General features: G+C 36.1%; 1 protein-coding gene and 1 long non-coding RNA gene across 2 annotated transcripts; one reads left to right on the top strand and one right to left on the bottom strand.

Moving 5' to 3' along the window:
* Positions 1–610: 610 nt before the first annotated feature.
* On the bottom strand, positions 611–1,698 carry LOC147864441 (uncharacterized). Its single transcript, XR_015529755.1, has 2 exons — positions 1,282–1,698; positions 611–1,164 (listed from the first exon to the last, which is right to left on the bottom strand). It is a non-coding gene; the product is annotated as an uncharacterized LOC147864441 (long non-coding RNA).
* Positions 1,699–5,194: 3,496 nt separating this feature from the next.
* On the top strand, positions 5,195–9,731 carry LOC147864440 (uncharacterized). Its single transcript, XM_087320267.1, has 7 exons — positions 5,195–5,394; positions 6,284–6,413; positions 6,479–6,624; positions 7,740–7,878; positions 8,045–8,156; positions 8,245–8,407; positions 8,866–9,731. Exons 1-7 carry the CDS (start codon positions 5,239–5,241, stop codon positions 9,148–9,150), a joined length of 1,131 nt encoding a protein of 376 aa, XP_087176393.1. The 5' UTR covers positions 5,195–5,238; the 3' UTR covers positions 9,151–9,731.
* Positions 9,732–14,512: the final 4,781 nt, after the last annotated feature.

Raw genomic sequence — 14,512 nt, 5'->3', positions numbered from 1 at the left:
ACAAGGTCACTATTGCATGGAGAATAGCTACCGAAAAGATCTAAATGCATTTGTCAAGACTTCGTGGTCGATGGTTAAATTTCGGTCAACAATTAGAAATCATGCTAAGCAAACAAAGAGCTCAATTTGATCACCTCTACATACCCTTGATATATCAATGATCATCATGTAACAAAAGCACATAGCTATTCTTCTCAGTTTCACATTGATTGACTGCATATATATGGATCCATAATAACAAAAGCACGCAACTATTCTTCTCAATTTCACACTAATTGACTGCATGTGGATGGGACCTTGGACACATGTCAACTTTGCTCAACTGAGGTTGTGATTAGATTCCCTAAACTTAAAACAAGACTACTTCCAGCACAAGTTCATCCCCTCAGAGATAATAGAAAAAAACAGATCATAAATCACATACATCATAAAAGAGAACCGTCAATTTTACATTTTGTTGCTTTTGTACTAAATATTTTCAAAAACAAAAAACATATTCCATTTGATACTACCAAATTAGCAATGTTACACAGTTTAGACATTTCGATTCAAACTGATTATGTACCACACACCCAAGAAGAACATGCTGGAAGGAATTTGACAGTCTGGAAACATGAAAAACATATCCAAAACTCCAATTCAAGAGAAAAGGTCACAATGTCCAAGGAGCATTTCAAACATTGTGAAATGTGCACTCAACAGCTAAACCAATCATCACATCTCACCTGTTTACCAGTAGACTCCTCCATCACAGTTAAAAACTTCCCAAACCCTCATCTTAGCCTTGCTCTTATGTAATTATTATTACCTATTGGAGTTCAAACCAACTAAAATACCCTATGCTCATAAAGATCAACGAACAAACAAATGACCACATCATACGAGAGAAGTTATATATTCCTACTTTCACTGTTCCTTTTTTCTCGCATCCTTCGCTTTACCCTTTGCGCGAATTGTGAGACATAACTTCATACGAACCGAATCAAAGACAGATGTTGGAAGTTCACTAATCACCTTCCATATAACTGAATGTGGCCAATAAGGTGTGCAAACTGGCTCGTAACCGATCCATCTTATCCCACTACGGGCATACCCTCCCGGCGAAGGACAAAAGAATGATGATTTTCTTATGGATGCTAGTTTAGTCGCCACATACAATGGTGCCTGATCAAGTGTATAACATAGCAAACGAAAGTGTTTTCCAAATTAATAAAAATTGGGACTTGTTGCAAAACCCATTCCGATTAACTATCTTAAAAGATTTCTGTTGAACATAAGTACCTGGCACTGCACATCAATTCCTTTGTTTTTGTATTCCACAAATAAGTTCCTTGAGAATTTCTCGACAAACCTTTCGAAAACAAAAATACAAGTCATTATAATGAATCAACACATAAGCCCTTCACATTCTTATGCATATCAATGTTGTCACAAATAGACTTAAGCTAGAACGTATTTGGTTCAAAGAAGCATTGAGTATATTTATATATATGTATATATACACATATATATAATGCATGTATGTATTTGGTCCAAATGCATGTACATATGCTGATGCATACACACACATATAGAATTATAGATTCATGCATGTTGATACATTCTTGTACATATTTTCATTACATGATTCACACTTGTGATAGATAAGCATATTTGGTACAAAAATTGCAAATATGAATGGCTCAAATGTATGCATGTCGATACAGTCTTATGCATATTCTCATCACCCGCACGATTGATAACAACGATGATTGAGATGACTAGTGAGGACCAACAAAATGCAACGGTATACAATGGCAAGGTTGTTGGAGGAAGACGACAACGATCGACAAGAGACGTTGGCGGAGGGAAAGTGGCTCGACGGCAACAAACATCGACGGTTGCGACAAGCCGCTAGAGTCGGAGGATGAGCCTTCAAGTCAAGTCGAAGGTTGGTTTATTTATTATTATTTATTTATTTACTATTTTTAAACCTCTTCAAGCATCTTGCCCCTTGCCCTCGGGTGCCATCTGGTGGACGATGTCTTTTTTGACTGGCGTGATGCATTTGAGTCTCTTCGCCTGAAAAATTTACGGAAGGTTGCTATTACACATTCAAAGGTCGGAATTAAAATCAGAAAAATCCACCACCATCCTCATGATGAAGGATTTGTATCGACATTAAGAGTTTCTCGACAAGACGATTCATTGACTTGTTTATGTGGATTTTGCAAAATTTCGTGTAACTTTGTGTCCCAAGCTCAGACTTCCAAGCCGAAAATTTCAACATGATCCTTGTAGTGAAGTCTTCATGTCAGATACTTAAACAAGGGGTTGCACAAAATAGCAAAATAAATATTATATTAATTTTGTTTAGGCAACAATAAGTTTAAGAGTGTGAAATTACAATGGGAAAATTCTCGACTCTGTTACATGTAGTGAACAAGTGACAAAAGAAGGATAGGAATAAGATATGAGTAAATGAAGTTGATAAGATCACAATTAGAGCTTCAAGGGGATATCCTCAAGTTTCGGTACAATGTCTCAACGGATGACGACCATGTCACCTTGTCGTTGTTGATTTCGCACGCCTCGTAATTCACAACCCTAACTCTCTCTCTAGCATTCTGCAACACTTCCATGTCTATAACGTTTTCGCCCCTAATAATGAGCCTTCTCCCCCTTTTTATAGGATTCGAGAGGCTCTCTCCTAGATAAAAAAAAGTGGGTGTTTTTATTTTTGCATGCACCACACCTTTGTTTTACTTGCATGCTCTACCTTTCCTTTGGGTGCCTGATGCTAGCAAAAGGGTAATCATAATGCCCACCATTACATTCATTCATCAACTTAATCTCCTATAGTCCAAGTAGGAGTTTAATAGTTGACATCCCACCCATAGCACATGCTTTTACCAATTGAATTAAACATTTCTCTTGTATTCAACTCCATCTCATAATATGCCTTTCTTAACACACCCTCGATCTATCATTCAACCTTTTTAATATTCCTAGTTTAACTTAATTTCCCCTATGTTTTTTCCACATCATGACATCATCTCGCTAGTTAACTTAAACAAGAACTCAAGGATATCCCTTCAAAGCTCTAACCGATAGAACTTTACCTTCTTATCTTCTTACCTTTCAATCCATTCCATGTAACGGAGTCGAGAATGATCTCGTTTGTATTTAGACTGATCTTTTAATCTTTAATGTAATCAACTTTTTGGTATTCAATCCATATAAGATTAATTTTAGAAATCTAATATATAATGTTATTCTTGACCCATTAGGGATTGTGTTGTAATTTTCAATTTGTGATTCTGAGTTCAAAGTGCAAACTTACACAGATTTGGAGCAACATTCACGAAAAGACAAGTCTTCAAATATATGTAGAATAGCTTCGTGTTAGATTTTTTCAAAATCGTGATTTCGACTACCAAGTGAGACATTGTGTGTGACAGAGAAGAGGATTGAAACATTCCACGTCCAACATTCTCCTTCTCGAGCCTTCTCCTCCTCCAACCTTTGGATAGGGAATACAAATAATAACATGGGCATATAGGCCTAATATGCCACCTAAATGTAATCACATAAGGTATTATTTGAACCTTACACCTATAGAATTAGAATGATTATATTTACCAATGGAGTAACTATTATTTGATATTAAATTTTTAATAGATAAATATTATATATGGCTCATACTCAAAAAGCACTAAAACAAACCCTCTATGAACTAAATGAAATATCATGTAGCCGTAAGTCTCCAACACAACTATTCGAGTTTGCAACCCATCCACTTTGGCTCAAATCTCTGGTGGTATTGCTCAAGTTTGACACACAAGCGTGTAATTTCGTGACAACAAATCTTCTAGATTGAAAAGTGAAGCACAAATCATCGATCAACACATGAATTGGTGTAAATTAATAGGAGATGATGTCCCATTTTGCATGTTTAAGTGTTCATTGTGTGAGCATCTATAAGGTTTCATGAGAATGACAACAAAAAATCCAAGTTGTCATTCGGAATTCCCGAGAAGAAGCTACAAGCCATGTCTAGCGAGCCATATGGTGTTTACATTAACTAAGGTTGAGAAGTGACAAACATGCAAATCCCGTGAAGGGGTGCTAGAGAAAGATAAGCACATGATCACACAAATGAGGTTTTGTCATGAACATATATATATATATATATATATATATATGCGAAGACCATTATTATATATCAAAGCTTTGATCCTATCTCCATGTCTACTATGGCTAATCATAATGAAAATGTTATTCCCCTCTTAAAAACAACTTCTTGTGTTTTACAACTGTTATAGCATTAAATTGACGAGAAGCATACAATAGTGGAGCAAAACCTGGTAGAAATAGAAAAAGATAGCAAAAAACCTTGCATGTAGGGAGTTTGAACAGTCTATTCAATTGTAGGAGGCCCCTATGCAGGGGGCAACATCGGAGCCTATGCCCCATAAGGTTGGGTTCAGGTTATGTTCGAAGGCAAGAGTGGAGCTTAAACACGGACCAATTGAATCCTCCGGCAATGTAGTAGTAGTAGTAGTAGTAGTAGTAGTAGTAGTAGTAGAGACTCCTCTCCAATTCTTGCAGTAGTAGCTAGGAATTGACAATTGCTCGACTCAAGGTTGAACCAAACTGTTAATTTGTATCTAAATGGTTTGGGGGTTTTGTTTAGGCATGAGCTTCCTTAACCGGTTTGAGCTTGGTTTGGGATGGCTCAAGCTGAACTGAACCGATTTGGACCTTAACTGGTTTCCAAACCAGTAAGGCTTGATCGACTTGGTTTAACCGGTTCCTAAACAAGTTTAGGTTTAACTGGTTTGGCTAGATCGGTTAGCCATAACGAGTTCAGGAACCGTTTCGATTCAAGTTTGGAAACTCCCAAACTAGTTAAGGCTTAACCGGTTTGGTTCGGACAAGGACAAACCGGTTAAGCCGAAACCGAACCGTTGCCGATTCCGTAGGCTGAGTAGCCGTAGTAGAGGCTCCAACGGTGTATGTAGTAAGACTAGTAGTAGAGGGCAGAAACAGTGAGGGGCATTTTGTGGAAATAAGGAAAATACACGTAAAAACAGAGAAAGAGACGCAGAGAGGGGCATTTGGTGGAAATATGGAAAACCTCGGAGGACCCCTTCTTCCCTCCCCTCCCCATAGTAGCTCTCTGTGTCTGTGTCTGTGTCTGCGTCTGTCTGTCTGTCTGTCTCTCGCTCGCTATCTGTGAATCCTGTGTGTTGAGAGATGGCCCATGGAGGCTATGGCAAGCGAGCCAGGCACTCTTCCTCCTCCTCCTCTGCTGCTCCTGACAAAGCATGCCTCTCTGTGCGGAAGAACAACGGCGAGAAGAAGGCATCCACCAAGAACCAGATTCGATCCATCCAGCGATTGCTCAGGAAGGTAAGTCTCTCTCTCTCTCTCTCTCTCTCTCTCTCTAATGCATAAGTGTAAACTCTACCCTAATCCGAACCTTTGGTTGAGATTTGTTCTCTGTTTTGACGGTAGGACTTACTCCTGTTTTCCTAACCCTAATCATAATCCATAATCATTGTTTGAGTTTTTTTCCTTAGTTTTTTATGGTAGGCATTCGATTCTGTTCCCCTAGACCTAGACCTAGTCCTAGCCCTAACCATACGATTTGTGGATTTTATGCTTTTCCCGATACCTAACGTAACATTACCATAAGATTTGAGGTTTTTCAGTAGTTCCCTAGCCATAGGCTCTGATTGAGTTTTGTTCTTCGTTTTGATTCCTTTTTAGGAGGATAAAATTTCTTTCAAGGACGTGGTTTTGTCTGTTTTGGCTTTCTGGTCTTTTAAGCAGCGTCCTTCTAATCTCTAACATCGTCATCTTTCTCTCTCTTTCTCTCTGTCTCTTTCATTTATGATATGTTTTTTCTTCTGTTCTTTTGCCTATCTTTTTCACTCATAAGCTCTGAGTTTTCTCAAACACATGTCTTGTTTTATTCTTTATTACCTTTAGCTCTGGTTGTTTTCAAATGGCAATGCCTCATCTCAAACTCCAATTTGTGTTGAAGCTCAAAGCTTCAAAATTTGAGTTGAAGATAAAACAAAAACAGCAAGTTTGAATTGCCATCACGATTCACAAAGACTTTTCTTAAAGTGGGATTTTAAAGGATTTCACTTAACAATTGGCAACGGTTCGAGAGTGTCCAAACCTAACCGTTCTTTTGCATGGGTGTACATTTGCTGTATGGCTGCTTTTTCTTTAATTGTTCATCTTTCTCATATCTGTTCCTCTGATGCCTTTTGTTATTGCAAAACTACAGCCTCTTCCTGTGGAGGTAAAGGAAGCTCAACAGCAGCGTCTGGAAGAGCTTAGAAAGCAGCTGGAGTTGCACCAGCGTTCAGAATTAGAAAAGAAAATGGCTTTGAGATATCGGAGAGTGAAGTTTTTCGGTGAGTCTCTCATCTTCGGATTTTTTATATAGAATGTTACCCAATTGAAGTGTAGAATTTTACAGAGAGGAGGAAGATTGAGCGCTCCATTCGACGATTGGAGAAAATGCAAAGGGTAGCTGCGGATTCCTCAGACGAACATTCAGCAAGACAGATCGCAGACATAGCAGAACAACTTGCTGACCTTAAAGAAGATCTAGAGTATGTGAGAGTAAGTAGGTTGCTCACCCTTTGTTTTTATTCACCGTCCTAAGATGTCATTATGTGTTGAAATGAACATGATCCATAAGACTATGTATGTAGCTTTTAAGTCTATTTTGATTCATCAGGTTAGTTTGAAATAACCCTTCAATTAACTAAACCTTGTACTTTATTGTGTATCAGTTTGAGCTTTCTATGATATTGACACTGTATGCTTGTGTATTTTGTATATTGATGTTTTTGAGAGGTTTCTTCTCATTTAATGGTAAACTTCTTTCAGTGCAGCAATTCATTTACTTGGTGCTGCTTATATGCCGGTGGATATACGTATTGAGAAGGATTATTGTGTAATGCAGATTTGCACTTCTGTATGTTCTAATTTTAAAATTTTCATAATTATTTCTTTAATTAATTAAGTTTTAGGTGCAGCAATTCATTTACTTGGTGCTGCTTATATGCCTGTGGATGTACGTATTGAGAGGGCTTCTTGTGTAATGCAGATTTGCACTTCTGTATGTTCTAATTTTATAATTTCATATTTCTTTCTTTAATTAATTAAGTTTTAGTATGCTTCTTAGCTCTTTCGCATTGTAGCTCATTGATTCACACATGTGACCCTAAGTTGGAAGCCAATGCTCTCTTTTTCTATGTTTATTCTCATTTAATCACTTTTGTGCACTTGTATTGGAAATGTTATTTGTTTAATTAAGTTTTAGTATGCTTCTTAGCTCTTTCGCATTGTAGCTCATTGATTCACACATGTGACCCTAAGTTGGAAGCCAATGCTCTCTTTTTCTATGTTTATTCTCATTTAATCACTTTTGTGCACTTGTATTGGAAATGTTATTTGTTTAATTTGTCACTCCTCCATGCTGTCTTTGAGTTATACTATCAATGGTCATTATGAACTGACAATTAAGGGATTTAATCATGAATTGGTGAAAATCCAGCATATTTGTGGTTGTGATACTTCAAGATGTCATCTTTCTAATTTTGTTTTCAAGCTCTTGATCTTCAAATGTATATGTTCTATGGATGGCCTCCAATGGCCATCAGTTTATCTGAATTTTTTATGGACTTTTCTATATTGTGGATACAATATCTAAACTTTAATATGCTCTACAGTTCTTTCCAAAAACTGAAAAGTACGTGTCCCTATTTATGGGTGATGATGATGAGGACGTAGTAGCAAAAAGGAAAAAATTGCGAGAGCAAATAAAAGCCAACCTTGTGGCAGCTGCTGCAGCAGGGATAGAGTTAGAGGGTAAGGAAATGTTTTCAAGACTTTTCTCACAGAGAAGACTTTCTCAATTATTACTATTTTATGGGCCAAATTATTGATTCAGCTTTACAGAGGCCTCCTTGACCATTGCCATGTTATGCCCAATTTTATATATTCAGCCTTATGAAGGCTTTCTTGCGTATTACAGAGACAGGCAGTGAGGATGATGGAGCCACAGAAATGAGTGAAGATGACTTTTTTCTGGCTGGTAGTGAGGATAATGCTGATGCAGATGACGAATGGACAGATAAGACATCAAGGCACGTTTTTACTAAATTCTAACTCAAAGGTTCACTATGAGGATCACGGCTTTAAAATTTTGATATAACATGTGAGTTCATTGTGTAGGCCACGGGTGGATAGAGTTGATACATCCAAAACATTGGTTCCATCAACTTCCGGATACCAAAAGGATACACGACAAATACGGAAGCCATCAAATTTGGGTTTTCCCTCACATAACCATCGTCATAAGCCTCAACAACACATTTTCAATAATGACAGATTTAAGGTACAAACTTCTTTAAATAAGGTGTTCTTATGGTCACAGCTATTTTATGGACACTTTCATAGGTGTGGTTGATGTGCTTTGCCTTATTAGTTGTTACTAAAAGACATTGATGATTTCTGTGCCTCGTTGTTTGTGTTACATTTGCACAAACTTCAGTTTTGGTTGTTTATATAAAAATGGATTTCCTACTTTCCCACATCATATCAAGCCAGTGTTTTGTTTTCACTTTTGGTAACTAAAACAATCCCTTTCAAGAGAGGCCTTTCATGAATTGACAATCAATTAAAATACATGCTTGCATGTTGGCCATAAGTTCTGCTATGTGCCTGATGGGAGGAAAAATGCCAATCAAAGGGTTTTGTAACCATGCATAAAGGGTGTTGTTTAAGACGAGAGTTTTTGTGAACATGCACAGAAGTGCTAGTTAAAACAAGAGTTATGTGATTGTTTCTTTGCAGAAGCAGAAAATTTCATCAAAGGATTTAAGGTCCACCCATGGCCATCCATCATCAAGCAAAAATGGTAGATTCAAAGAAAGGTCATCCAGTAACAACTCAAGAATTCTACAAGGGCCTACATCAAGTAACCGAGGTGGGATTGATAGAAGAACGGTGACACCTAGTCATCCTTCTTCTAGCAACAGTTCTGGTGTCAATAGATCAGCAATATCGACCCTTGGTAGTTCTACTTCTGATACGCAGCAGAAGAAGCCCCGCAAGCGTCGACCAAAGAAAAAGAAGTAAAGTAATAACTTAATGTTTCTTAGAGTAAACAAACATTGTATTATGTGAATAGATGGAGTGCCTGTTTCAAAAACAATTTTATCTATGAACTGGTGGCTTTTAGGAACTAACACTTCATGCAAAAAGAATGTTTGCAGCTGCTAGGATGCACTTGCGATAAACATGTTTTTGTTATGGAGATGGGTACTTGGTATTCTTACTCTATTGTCAGAATTCTTTTAATACATAGCCAAAAAAGGATAGAAGGGATCAAATCTGTAGCAGGAAAGATATACATCTGTGGAAAATCTGTTCAAAATAACTTGTTAATACTTCGAGACGTTTGACCCTAAGGGAGTGTTGGATTCATACCCTTCCTTTGTGATGTTATGGTTGATGAAGATGCTTTGGGTTATATTAAGTCTGGATGATTTAATTTTGTGCTAGTTTGAATGGGATGTAGAATGTATGTAGTCCACTCTATTGCAATCATTATAATGGTAGTGTGGACTAATTTAAAAATTGACAAATTGACTGCAGACATTTGTTTCCCAATTACATTACACAAGTTTCAAATTGATACTGTTAAAGTTCTTTATTTGGTGTTTTCTTGAATGAAATGCCCCCTATTTGTTCTACCACAAATTGCTTGCTTGCTTATGTAGGAATTCTACTTAAGAGTTGTTCTTTAGTAATTTTACTTGAGTTTTCTTTGGTAGTTCGTCAAGTTTGGTGTTATTATTGCTTTCCTTTTCCGGTGAAGTTTCTAATAGAATGCCCAATACTACAGGGTACCATTCTCAAGAAGTGGCGGACATATGAAAGGATCATGTGATGCAGAAGATTTATTCACTGCACTACATACCATGATTTGCACATGACTAAAGTGTGTGAGGGATTATTAAGAGCCGTTTGAGTCTCAAAGGAAATTGAAATGGGAAAATTAGGAAACAAACATTTAAAAACGTAGTGTAAATTGGGTAACAAATTGCATGTAACAAGAAACATAGGAACCTATACATCGAACTTGTGGATTCACATAAGCCTTGAGCACATCACTTGATCCCACATTGATAGAGAACAAACATGGAAATTAAAAGTGTATAATGGACACATTTATCTAGATGCCTGGCAGGCAAAGGCTTGCAATTAATTTTGGAACAAGCGGTTTTGTGCATGAAACTTCCAAATCAGATCCTTGTATGCTTATGTAGGTAGGTGACATTGAGGTGGATGCTACCCACTCTTTAGGTGGCTTTGTGGCATTAGACGCTCTTATCCGACAGTCAAAAGTACATCATAATATTATGCTAAAATGTCTATATTTTTGGATGTTCGCACAAGTTGAAGGCGGATGTAGACATTGGGCCTAGGTTCTACTCCTCAAGTAAACAAACATCAAATTTTAATTCTACAGTAAATAAGCACACATGATTGTAGTGAGGCACATGATCAAAAGAGTCGCAATGCGTTTTTAGGTATTTGGATTAATTACTTAAAAGTAAATAGAATTATATGTTTGGGTTTGAGCATGAACTACCACAATATAACGGTATGATGTTTTACAAAATGTACCCATTCCCAAACTAGGGTTGTTGTGGTGTACATGTGCAGCTCATATGAAATTTGTGTTGGGGAGTGGTATGAAACATTTGGAGCCCACAGTCAAATATAGGGTTGAGACAAGGACTAGCAAAATACACAAGCCTTTTTGTGTTTTTGAGACTACTTGATAGCACTAGTTTTGATTTCTTGTGCTTCTTATATAGCATGAGTTTTAGTGTTTTTATTTTTGGGGCCCATTATTAATCTAGGGGTTGAGAATGAATTTTTAGGTTTTGTTGCACTATTGGTTAGCACTTTTCCTCAAGTACCGTTTGCATGGTGGCTTTCTTTGGTGGCAAATCCATATTGCATGTCATCTAGGACCTTAACACATGTATTCAAACAATATATACATTTGGGAAATTGAGACTGCAAGCAATACATTTGAGGTTGCAAAAGGATTTTTCACATTGTTGAAGAAGAGGGATAAATAAGAAAAGAAAAGCTTTTAATGCGTAAATCAAAACAACCCAACACAGGCTTGCCATTAACAATATGGCTAACATGAGAGAAAAGGTTGACATAAGTGAGAATTGAACATGTGCTTAAAATAAGAAAAATTGTTGGCTCTCACCTCAAAAACTATGATTTGCATGGTAGTAACAAGGTACATTTACAACATATATACATTATAGATATATATGTATATATATACACCTAAGACTATTGTATAAGTGTGTGTGTGTGTGTGTGTGTGTATATATATATATATATATATATATATATACATGCACTTAAACTTAAAGAGAAAAATATTCTAAACTTGGATTCATCTCTCTAACAATAATGTAAAACGTACAATCATGAGCTCATAAGATCTAAACTTTGTTATTGTAAGTCGACAATGAAACTATTTCCAAAATCAATATCGGATTAAGAAGAAACACATGCCAATGAATATTCTATAGAGCATATAATGGATAAGGTATCGATATTCAATTGTACATTTAGTTTTCACAATGTTTTAATGTTCATCGATGCATTTTGCTAGAACATTTGTTAGGTTTACAGTATTTTGGGGCATGCATTTGGCTTGTTCTTTTGTAAGTTCTGAAAATATTCACATGGAGGGACAATTTGGGTATCCGAGTGTACGTTTCAAGATATGCTTGGTTGGTATATTCATATGAGTTGGAAAAGTATGCTAGCAAACATGACATGGAGGTTAATTACATACACCATTTTTGGTAACTGTCACACCTTGAGAGCTCGGGTAAATTGAGTGTAAGTTTTGAGAAAGAAAACAAATTGGTGATTTGTCTCACTCCTTGATTGAAGTTCTCACAATATCCTCACCATCAATGTTGGGGGAACATGATGGGAAGAGAAATAGAGAGGTTGGGGATTTTTTGTTGGTGGGAAGATCACATCCATGGGAACATATTCCTTTGACAATTTAAACTGGATGAAATGTGGATGTCATGTCATGAATTGTTTGTTTGTCCTATCGACTCATGTGAGATTGTGTCGAAGTATATAAAACAAGAAATAACCACAAAATCCGTAGTGTCTAAAAGTCTAGATAATAAAATAGTTCACATTCCTGACAAATAGTCATTTCCCAGGTAACAACCTCAAATTCTCATCATTCTTTCATCAATAAAGAAATTCCCACTATAAAATCTATCTTGTTTTATGTTATACAACTTATGCTCAATCAATGATCAAACTTATGCTCATTTTATGTATCAAGAACTCTTTTGTTATGTAACTTAAACATAGGCTATGCATATGATAATGATATGGCATGAATCCAACACTAATGGCAAATAATATGTTGACGATAGATGTTATAAAACCACCTATTTCAACAATGATGTCCTTCTCGACTCCTTTTGATAAAGTTTAAAGATGAGATTACAAGAGACGATCGATGTCATTGTTCAACAAAATCATAATAGTTTATAGCTCATTGTTAGCTTGTTTACATTGGTAGATTTTATGTTTGAATTCTTGAACGAGTTCCGAAATCTTATTGGGTATTTCACGATTAAATATCTTTTTGATAATAAAGTCTCTAGAGTGTGTTAACTCAATTCAATACTCTTTTTGGATTAGATATATTTCATCATTTAATATCTAATGCATGCACCAATCATACCCCATTTTATACACATATTTAGTCTTGGAATGAGGCTCATGCATGTTATGTACATGATATATGCACAAAAAAAGTAAAAACATCGAAAAACAATTTTCTAGTTGCTTATGTACGGTTTATTGTATTGTTGTGATTGGATCATTCAAATCAAAGCACAAAGAAAACTCGAAGATGCTGACACTATGTATTTCAATAAAATATCAAACAATGATGTGAAACCATATCATCAATTGTTGTAACTTTCTTTTGTTTCCTTCATACGACCCTTGAAGTTAAAAAAATGAGTTTTGTATGGGCAAATTCATAGTTCATAAGGATGTTATTAAACCTTATTAAATTGAGGACCCATATGGAGGTGAACAATAAGGGATGGATGAAGTATGTCCATAAAAGTGTAGATAGATGACTTCAACACACTTTGAAATAGCGTAGGGACTCGGGAGCATGCTTTTTTTGTATCTAAAGAGGGATGTGTGCCTAGAAAAGAGAGAGACCATGGTGATAGCCGAGTTCATATGTCAAAACTTACGAAGAATATTAAGATTGTAAGTTTGAATCACCAATGTAAGAATATGACATTGTGGCATGGTGTTAGAAAAAAGGTTTGTGAAGATTTGAACCTAGACTAGTTAATACGATGATAAGTTGATAAAAATTAGTGGAGCAACCGAATTTATAACATTCTCATCCCGGATCTGTCCTTTTGTCACATACTAAAGAAAGAAGACTTTGTTGGTTTCCTTTTCATGCATATGTCTATAAAATGTGCAAAAGTATGCGATATGAATTAACAACTAACTAAAACAATCATTAGGAGAAATTTGGACTCAATGTTGTGCCTTTTAAGCATTTGGAATATTCAAAAATTCGTTCTTTCTCAACTAACAAGACAAACTCATCCATTAGGGAACTTTTGGAACTTTGTTTGAGAGAAAATGTCATAATTTACCAGATCCTTGGTGCTTATAAATGATCTCACCAGAATCTTCCCAATGACAAATCATACAATAGGGGTTTGGTAAGACTTGTGTAAACTTTTAGCCACCCTCCAATGCAAAAGTATGTTGATGTGGCACGGCATTTCTTAGACGGCTCAAAATTGAGTCAATTTTTGTTATGGTTCATTGAGAAATGTGTCTTACTCAAAATAAGATTGCCTAGAGGTACAATCGCTAACAACATGAGGATGAATGTATCACTATACCTTAAAGGCCACTATATTTGAACTTTGAAGTGCAATTTGAGTTTTTGGGTCTCCTTGACAATCTAGGTATGTTTCTTAAGGTAAGATGAAACATTAGTATTTGTTAAACCTATGCTTGTAAGTTGGAACCATCATATATTTGCCTTTAGCTTTATATGACATTGGGCAAAGGACTTGAGCTTTCAATTAATTCATCTCACTAGACTCAATTAACCTTTGAGTGACTTGAATGTTTGAAAAAAAGTTCTTCAAAGCAAATTTTCTCATAGTACATGTGTAATGGTTTCAATCCCCATCATACATACAAGTTTTGATTACTGGAACACTTGCCATGATTTATTCACCCTATGGATTACATAAGGGAATGTAATCAGAAGACTATAGTTTTGCTTTCTTGACTCAACTAGATACACACATCGAGGTGAAGAATCCCACTTTTATCACAAGAGAATCACTATATAATTATGTATTGG

This window comes from Azolla caroliniana, unplaced genomic scaffold (assembly GCF_043228905.1).
Source record: "Azolla caroliniana isolate FFs.n. ecotype wild unplaced genomic scaffold, voAzoCaro1.0.p SCAF_5, whole genome shotgun sequence".
Lineage (NCBI taxonomy): Eukaryota > Viridiplantae > Streptophyta > Polypodiopsida > Salviniales > Salviniaceae > Azolla > Azolla caroliniana.
Note: the sequence above shows the minus strand (reverse complement) of the source record. Positions and strands in the feature narration are given on the sequence as shown.